Raw genomic sequence first — 9879 nt, forward strand, 5'->3', positions numbered from 1 at the left:
ATATATCTCTCTATATATAATATAACATCATGAAAATGTCAGGTCCCCTAGATTTATGCAGAATATCCCATTTACATTATTTAGGAGGAAAAATTTATGTCAGAGACCAGGGACAGGGGCAAGAGTGTCTCTAGAGAGCCAAAAGCCTAGGGCTAAAAATTAGATATTCAAGCTCTTCCTGTATTTTTTAACTATTCACAAAGCAATAAGTGCTGATTGGTAATATGCCAGTACTTCTAAGGCAATTATTGTCAAAATGACTGGAGTTTGTAGTGGGAATTTATTGTTATGCTTTCCAGCATCCATCCCTCCTCCCTCCGATGGCAGCACAGATTTATTTATGTGGGGGAACCACATGCCCTGTGTGTTAAATCAGTTGGTTTGGGTGGCCCTACCTTAAACTCTATTTTTAACTCTAGGGGTGGGCCCTGACTGGCTTACATTATGGTGATTCATTTGAGAATGGGAAGGGAATCCAATCAGAGTCAATGAGAGAGCAGGATAATTTTTCTGAGGCTTCAGAGAAAGTATCTTTTTTCTTCTGCAGGATCTACCAGAAGAAAATGTCTCTATCCCTGGATGGTGTGGGATGACAACAGGCGATGGGGGACTGTGACAACATCAAGGTGAAAGACTCCACGGGATGGAGGCTGAGGATTAAGCTGACTTTGCAGAAGCAGAGCAGAGAGCCAGAGAAAACCTGCATCCTTAGGGATGCCATCTTGACTGCTGGGTCAAGCTTTGCCTACAATCCACCCTCTAGATATTTTTAGTTAAAGGCACCTTTTGTTTCCTTAAGCTAGTTTGAGTTATTTTCAACACCTGCTACCAAAGTAAATTAAATTCATAAAACACATTAAATATCCTCAAGTAGGAATATACAAAGGATTTAGTTTCTTTGGCGGGGGGAGGCAGGGAGATAGTATGATAGGTAGAGTTTAAAAGAAAGATTTTTTTTCTTAGCTTTTTCTATTAATTCTGCAGGAAACAATCACAACACTTAGCATCTACGTAATTGTTCCTATTTCTCAATATGTTATTCACTCACTTGAATTTCACAATTCTGAAACAAAGCAATTATTATAATTTTTATTTTGTAGTAGTTACTTATCAAGGGCTTTATATAATTTAAAATATTATATCAAATTCAGTAATTCATTTGATTGTCACAATACCCAAGTGAAGTAGAAAAGGTGGGTCTGTCATAACATCCCTTTTAGGCAGGAGAAAGATGAATCTCAGAGAAATTAAACGAGATGCCCAAGTTAATTGCAGGAGGTGTAGGGAGACAGGTATCAAAATCCAGGTCTCTTGCTTCCTGAGTTTTAATACCATTCTCTCTTTCTTAGCTCAGCCCTCTGAACCAATAATACTAAACTCTATTTCCAGAAACAAATGTGTGTGCTCTTAGGCACCACATAAGCAGTGGGCTGAACTTGATCAAAGCACCGGAGATCCAGATCTGGACTCCAGGGGCAGAGCTACCAGATCTAACTAGTTGGTGACCTTGAGCAAGTTCCCTTGGTCTTATTTTCTCATCTGTAAAAGGAGAGGTTTGAATTAGGATCACTGATGCCCCTTCAAGGTCTAAAGATTCTGTAATTCTAGACTTTCCTGTCCCTGCTCTCAAATTAATCTTTTTCTCAGGATAATAATAATAACCGTAGGTGACATTTGTTCTCACCGGGTGCCAGGTACTGTGCTAAGAACTCTACCTCCATTTTCTCTTTAAATCTCAGAGCATTCCTGAGACTGTCTCTTTTACTGATAGGAAACTTAGACTGACAGACGTTAAAGGAACTGCCCAAGATCGACAGAATTAGTATGCACCAAGGGGAGATCTGATCCAGGTCAGACTGGTCGTGAGGACCTGAACCCATTCTATATTGTTCTCACAGAAGAAACTGGGCTACCTGCATTACAGGTCACCTCTTTCTGAGCAGAAGAGGGGTGGGGGGCGGGGCGGAGGGGTAAGCCAAACAGAGCTACATCTAGCCACTGTAACGCAAAAATGGAAAACCGCTGGAACCGCGCCTGGGAGGATCCTTCCCAGGCCCAGGAGGCGGGGCGCCGCCCTCCGCCCGCGACAGGATACCGGCTTGGGCCATCCTACCTTCTGGGACCGTTACCTTGTTGAGATGCGGATTCCTGGTGACATCGTACCCTCGCTTCTTCAGGGGCACAGGGCGCACAGGGCCGGGCTTGGAGTGGCAGCCTCGGGAGGGTGCGGAGGGCGCCCAGCGCGGGATGGAACGGCAGGCCCGGTTGGGCAGGAGAGCCAGCCGAGGGCCAGTGCCCAGCGTGGCGCCCATGCTCCTTGCGCAGACCTGGCACCGGGGAGAAGAAACCAAGGTCAGGGGCTCCTTCCGACCAGGCAGGCCCTTGCGTGCTGCAGGGCACTGAGCCTGAGCCCCGGACTCGTCCACAGGGAGAGGGCTGGGGGTCCCGAAGGGTTAAAGGCGCCAGCCCCGCCCCTCTTTAGCGGCCACCTGCGCGGCTCTCGCGGCTTGCGGTGCGCAGGCCTTGCCAAGCGCCGGGCAAAGCGAAAGCAAGCCCAGGAAGCAGATTCTGTGCGGATGACAGCTGCGTCACCCCCGCTCTCATCCCCGTGAAGAAGCGACTGCGCGGCGAGGAGTCCCTGAACCTTCAACCCTGCTCAGTGGCTTGCCTAGGTAGCCTCCTCCCGCAGCCCACCTGCACTGCGCCCGAAGCTGTTGTCCACGCGGCCCCGCTGCGGGGCAGGCGGGGCGAGGCGCTGCAGACCGTCCGTTCCCCTCCTGCCAATGGCTGGACCGCGCCAGCGGCCGCGTGAGCGCGAGGCTGGTGCGTTCGGGAAAGAGCAGCCCTCTCACCCTTGTTCTCAGTGCGGAGCTTGCACTGAGGACACGCGTGCACATGCCTCCCTAGAGACAAAATGAAGCTCAGAATGCCCTCCGAGCCTCTCCCCATCCTGACAGGCTGAACGCACGGAGGGGGGTTAGCATTTGCGGATCAACATACCCTCTGACTCTCCCGCTATTTAAGGAAGGCCGTGGCTCCGGGATTCGGTGTAGAAATTCTGAGACACCCAGTGCTCAGTGTTGTGATGTGCTGTCCAGTACAATAGCCATTAGCTACATGAGGCTCTTTAGATTTAAATGGAATAAAATTACAAGTCTATTTCCTCAGTCACTCTAGCCACATTTCACATGCTCAAGGGCCACTTGCGCATAGTAGCTATGGGACTGGACAGCACAGGTATGGAACTTTTCCATCTTTGCAGAAAATTCTATTGGACATCGCTGATTGATATCAGGTCCACAGCTATTAAGAGGGCGCCTGGAAACCCCCTGCCATGGATTGTTGGGGCCAGACAGGGACCTTGGGGTCCATCCAGTCCTGAATTTAATTTTATAATTTCTCCACACAGTAGCCAGAAGATTCCTTTTAAAGCAAACATTTCATTGTGTGTGGAATAAAACCCACCCTTTTTGATGCCTGGCTCATGCCACCCTCTTCAGGTTCATCTCACTCCATCCTCCTCTCTGAGCTCTAGCCATACTTGCTTCTTCCTGTGCTTCCGCCGCACCCCGTTCCTTCCCACCTCAGGGCCTTTGCACTTGTTATTGCCTCTACTTGGAACACTCATTCTCTCAGGTCTCCACTAAGTTGTCAACTCAAAGGCCTTTTGTCCACTCCATCCAATGTTAGTCTCCACTAAGGACTACCTAGTGAAGGTTTTTCTCCCTTCATAGAACTTAACACAGCCAGTAATTACTCATTTTTCTAATCATTTATTGTCTGTCTCCCCCTTGAATGTGAGCTTCATGAGAAAAGGCTTTTTGCTGTTAAACCCCTGTATCCTCATTGACTAGCTCAGTGTGTGGTATACAGTTACATAATAAATAGTTGAGTGAATGAAAGAAAATGAAAGCCACTTTCTTAGGGGTTGTAAACCCTCAGACTGACTGCCAGACAGATGTATGGACCTCTACTGACTTGCCTTTGAACCTCCCCATGCAAGCAGCCTTCAAAATGTGCCCTCTGGCCCTGTTCTAAGTACAGAGCAGATATCATGGTGCTCAGGGCTTACCCTGCCTAGATCCAGGATCCCCAGGAGTGATCATTTCCTTCAGCCTCTCCCCTTTCCAGTCCAATCTCCAATTTGCAGCTCTAATGATCTATATAAAACAGTGCTTTCCAAAACAGAATCAAAATTACCTGGTGGGGATGTGGTGGGGGGCTAAATACATATTTGCAGGCCCATCCATGGAGATTCTAATTCGGTTGGGTTTAAATGTCTGAAGTAAGGTTCATTCTTGGACTGTAAATTTACATAAGCCCATAAATGATCTTTTTTTTTCCCCCTTAAACCAGCTAGAGTCAGATTTTTGGTGCTTGCAACCAAGAGTATTAACTGATACTTTCCTCTCAATACTGTTTTTATATTTGCACATTTTCCTACCAGTTGACAAACATCCTTATGGGAGAGAGAGAGAGAGAGAGAGATGGAGATAGATAGAGAGAGAGAGAGAGAGAGAGAGAGAGAGAGAGAGAGAGAGAGATGGAGAGAGCCCTGGGGGGGGTGGGGAGAGAGAGAGAGAGAGAGAGAGAGAGAGAGAGAGAGAGAGTTTCCACCTTTGGTACTTAGCATATAGCAAATCATCAAAAATTGTTCATTGGACGAGTCTGTCTTTGCTTGATACAATGATCTCTCTCTCATCTGGAGGACATGTAATAGGTAACCTCAGCTATTTCAGCTAGAAACCAGGATGTAAACAACAAAATTTCCCAAACAAGCCAATATCGTTTTTATACAATCTAGTCACTAAAGCACATACAGTTTACATATGAGTCTCTCGCGTGTCCCCATCTGTGGCCTATTATTCTCTTAACCCAGACATAATTTTAACAATCTTGTTTTTCTTTTGTGTGTGTTTGATCTTTGTCCACAGTAAAGGAAAGGTGCTAAAAGCAGGTTCAGGTGCAGCTGCAGAAGACAAGAGCAAGAGGTGACCACTCTGTTCTACAGAGCTGTCCAAGGACATGTTCTTTCTCTAAGCTGTTGTCCTCTCCACAAAAGCACTAATACTACACCAGCATCCCAGCCAGTGGGAAAGGAGAAAGAGGAAGTGGAAGGCAAGCAATTATCTTTCAGGGAAGTGATATGGAAGTAGTACACATTACTTCTATTCACATTCTGTTCACATTCTATTTACATTGGTGAAAACTAAGTCACTTGGTCACATCAAGCTACAAGGAAGCCTGGAAACTATTGTCTCTAGTGGGAAAAGCATGTATGCACTCTACCAAACCTCAGTGGGGAAGCCTACTACTAGATGGAAGAAGGGAATAGTTCCTGGGACTAATAACTATGAGTCTCTACATAAAACTCGTTTTATATTAAAGTGCTTGGCATGGAGTGGATGTTCAGAAATTGTTAGCTATTATTATTGGCATGTGTTGTTTCCATCTATGGTTTCATGGGAACTTCCTTACTTTTAGATTTGAACATAGGATTATAGAGGCCAGGTTCAGAGCCATGAAAACATTCCAGAACTTCTTCCAACTCCATACAACACAGGCTTCCTTAGCAGACCAGCCCTGTGGTCTGGTTCAGCACTAGATAGAACTAATGAGTCTCCATAATTTATCTTGGCCCCTCTCTCTTCACATCCCATTTACTGACTTCTGCCACAGCTGTAATGCTCCTTCATGGGGTGACAGGAAAAGAATCCCATTCCCATCCTCCCTGGCCAGAGTTTCCATATTCCCAGTGCATTGAGTACCTTCTCTTTTCTATTCTGATTACAAGATTTGCATATCTATCCATTGCCCTACTAGATGGAGTTCCTTGAGGTCTGGGACCAACATTTATAATTCATCGCATCTCCAGTACCTGGGACAGTGTCTGGCAACAAGAATGTGCTCACTTTTCTAAATTAAATAAAATTGATATTTGTGTATAAGCTTCCAAAGAGTGGACCTGATTGAAACCAAATTTGGTACATTGTTAAAGGGACATCAAAGTAGCTTCAAGTTAGAGTTTTAGTTCAGTCGGCAATCTTAAACCAAGACCATTTGCCTTCTGTAAGCAGATTTTAATGACCCTACATACAGGTTTAAAAAAATGGAGATGTATTAAAAATTCAATATTTTTGTTTTGCTAATCTTATTGCTTCACAAATGTATCACAGTCTACACAACATTTGTGTTCATGATTGCCCTAAAAGAACTCTTTAATTCACATTGCTGCCAGTAATATTTGGAGATACTTCAAGTCTATTATTTGTCTACACCAAAGGAGAGTGGTGAGGATTTATTTCCTCTTTGTTCACATACTCACAACTTGGCACACATGCCCTGCGCTCTGGGCTTTGCTCAAGCAGTTTCCTCTGCTCCCAGCACCTGCCAGTTGAAGCCCTTCCTTCACAACTCTGTTCAAACACCACATCCTCCACCAAGCTTCCCCAAACCCACCAGCCTGCAGCAGCTTGCCCTCTCTCCCACTTGCTCCCCAAACTCTGTTATTTGTACCTCTGCTAGTGCACTTTTACAGTCTGTGTCTCTGTGAAGTGATTCATTTGTGTGCCTGTTTTCTCTGAGCCTCAAAGGGGCTCACAGAGGTTAAAACAACAGCTTTGGATTCGGACAGTCCTGACTTCACCAGTGACGAGCTTATGTGACCTTGCGCATTTTGTGTGACCTCTTGAAGCCCCAACATCTTCGTGGATAAAACTAGGATTCAAATATACTTCCCACGTGGATTCTTGGTTGGATTAATGTATTTATTTGTTGTTTTTTAAAAGGGCATTATAATGCACTTAGTACATGCCAGGCACTCTTCTAGGAGGTTAAAAATATCAACTCATTTAATCTCATAATATTTTTATCAAATACCGAGCTGGTTATTAAGCTATTTCTCTCAGCTCCAAATCTACCTTCCTGTACTCTGGTTTATGGTTGGGGCTTAGACCCTGCAAACCAGTTCTTTGGTAGCAGATTTCCTGTTAATTTCTGCCAACAGGGGGCACTAGAGATAAAAGGCTTGAGCTGTGTTTGCTTGCTATTATTTCCTTTCAGTATTCCCTCCAGCCACAACCCTTTACCCACCAGCAGCCATTGGTTCCAGCCTCGTCCACATGCTAGAATCAGTCTCACCAGGCCTCATAAATTTAGCAGTGGGTCTCTTTCTCCCTGCGTCCAGCTTCCCACGGTTCCAGTCTCTCCCCTTTGTCCCTCCAGCCTTAGAGATGAGATCCGCTTCCTATGGTTACTCTTTGCCCCAGCACTCTCTTCTCCTTCAGCTCCTAGCACCTGTGAAACCAGTTCTTTCTATTGAACTCTTTTTTTGTTGAAATATACCTGATGTGGTATGATAGTCTTGACTGGACCCTACCTGAAATAGGTTGGTACAATTATTATCCCTATTTTAGAGATGAGGAAGCAAAACCTGGAGAAGTCAAATAATTTGCCTGAAGTGGACCAAGATTTAAACCCAGGCTCTAGAGACCATGGTGGTCACCAGAGCACTAAGCTTACCTTTGGAAAGTGCTTAGTCAGGCCTGTTGCAGGGTGGGCGCTAAATATACAGTAGTTATCTGATCTTCAGCCATCATCTTCATTATGACTCTTCAGCCTTGCATCTTACATCTTACATGTCACCTAGCACAGGGTTGTTTGTGTGCGATAAATGCCCGTGGAACTGAATCGTATTCACCTGAATAGGGAAGGACAAAGTGGCCTAGAGGGTCCTGAGTTAGAAAAGGATATGAAGAAGCCAGTGGAGCCACGGAGCCTCTGTATCCGAGCCCTTTGACCCCCTTCCTTTGGAGCTGTTTCCAGGGTAACTGATTCTCTCTCTCTCTTCTTATCCCTCTCCCCACCTCCCTGGCACCCTCCCCCTGTCCCATTAAGTGGAAATAAACAACTCTCTGGCATCCTGAGAATGCCACAAGGAGAAATGAACAGTAATTTTGTAGGGTAGCAGAAGAAAACATGTTTCTTATTTTTCTATTGCATTACATTCTATTTCACTATTCTTCTGTGGTACTGCCATAATTTTTTAATACCCAATTTTAACAAGAAAAGAGTATCTTTGAAGTAACCACAATTCTAATAGAGGTGGCCCACCAGACTGTTAGCTCTGCATACTATTGTCACAAAAGCACTTTGAAATCTTTGTTTATAAACTCATTCAGCCTTCTACTCAAGTAGTTGTTGGACCAAACATAATTGCTTCCAGAAAGCAGGATACAACATATTGCATTTCTTTCTCATCCGACTCCCTGCCTGATTCTCATTTAGTTCTGCACTAATCCTCTACAGGCCTGCTTCCCTTCCTGGCCTGGCCTATGGGCCAGCCCTTATTTTCATGGCTGGTTTAGGCACAAACAATTTATAATCCATTTCATACATGCCCCTACTTCCGCCTTGCAACAGGAATTCCAAGAAGAAAATGTCCTTGATCAGAGTAACCAGGGAGTGAATAACCAGTACTTCTTACGTACTTTCTAGGCTTCCAGATTTCCCAGAGGTCGTTTTTTTAAAAAAGTTATTTTTTGCCCCTCTTGAAGCACTCTGCATTATTCAAGCACTCAGCCCTCCGACAGCCACCACGCCATCCTCCATTCTGCTCGTGGCCCCTCGGTTTCCTCCCTCCTCACACAAAAGCTAGACAAAAAGGCAACTGTTAGAAAAAGGCGAGACGCGGAAACAGAAATCCATGGCAGCAGCTGCTGAGCTAAGCAGCTGATAAGGGGGAACAAATTTGTGCCCTGGCTGTTTGTTCTGAGGTCAGGGTGGTGGCCCAGTAGGGGAAGGGGAGGGCTCTTTGTCCACAGTGTGATTTGTCCATCTGGCCCATTCAGCATTCCCCAGTCCGCAGCCCCTGACCCCTGCGTCTCCAGCTCCTTCGCTCCTTCGGCTCCAAGCTCTTTGGACTGTGATGAGCATATCCTCTTGCCTCCTCATTGATTTTGTAACAGTTCCGACACACCGCCATAATAGGGGGAGAAAAAAGTTTTCCATGCTGACAGTCATATTTCTCAGTTGGACAAAAATCATCAGCTTTCTGGAGAAATCCTAAAGATCTCACCAGAGCTTCAGTTATCTTTCTTCTCAGTGTTTTTAAAATATGTTTTCCATATGTATAATTGGTGAGATTGTAGGCTATTCCCAGTGACCTTGGGTTCTCCTCAGCTCCTTATCATTTCACTTGAGTGTTTTCATCTTCTCACGGGATTTAACCACTCAACCCCTCCCAACCCCCGCCCAGCCAGTTCATAGTCAGCTTCAAATCTCCCTGCCCAATTCGCAGAGCCTTTCCTCACAGAGATGTAATATGTTTCCTTTGTGGATTCACAGGTTAGAGCTTAGGCCTGTATCGTTTTAGTATTGCACTGGATGCCATCTGTGTCATCGGGCAGCCCACAGAGCAAGCATTCACTGGGCTGTAAAACCGAATGTGGATTCTGACTAAAAGGTCAGTGTTTCTGCCTCCAGGTCCTATCAGTTGCTCCCTGCTAGCCACTCGTTATCAGGAATACGTATGCTTCTCAGAGCAGGTAGATTTAGTTTTTAGCTTGAATTTGGGGCTTGGTTTCAAATCTGAAAGACTTGCTTACAAAGGGTAGAAGCGGAGACTAATCAGGCAGCATTCAAGTGAAATGGACTGGAGAGACACCGTTTTGCTTTGTAGGCATCAGAATTAGCTAAACATCTTTTTCTTTCTTTCTTTTTTTTTTTTTTTTACAGGCTTGACTCTGTTGTTTTAAAGTAGATTTTGAGACTTGAGCCCCATCAGCACGTTCTTTAACACTTTAATTTGCACAATAAAATAAGGGATTAGACACCAATATTGCCATTTCAGGTTGGCGTCTCAGATTTTCGCCATTATAA

At 45.1% G+C, this 9879-nt stretch overlaps 1 protein-coding gene across 1 annotated transcript in view; it reads right to left on the reverse strand.

The window, feature by feature from the left end:
* Nucleotides 1-2842, reverse strand: part of ME3 (malic enzyme 3) — a 179900-nt gene extending 177058 nt beyond the window's left edge. The window contains exons 1-2 of the mRNA XM_015600223.2: nucleotides 2695-2842; nucleotides 2130-2327 (exon numbers count right to left, since the gene is read on the reverse strand). Coding sequence (XP_015455709.1) covers nucleotides 2130-2312 — 183 coding nt within the window. The 5' untranslated portion in view covers nucleotides 2313-2327; nucleotides 2695-2842. The remainder of the gene's footprint in view (nucleotides 1-2129; nucleotides 2328-2694) is intronic.
* Nucleotides 2843-9879: the final 7037 nt, after the last annotated feature.

Source organism: Pteropus alecto, unplaced genomic scaffold (assembly GCF_000325575.1).
Source record: "Pteropus alecto unplaced genomic scaffold, ASM32557v1 scaffold7, whole genome shotgun sequence".
Lineage (NCBI taxonomy): Eukaryota > Metazoa > Chordata > Mammalia > Chiroptera > Pteropodidae > Pteropus > Pteropus alecto.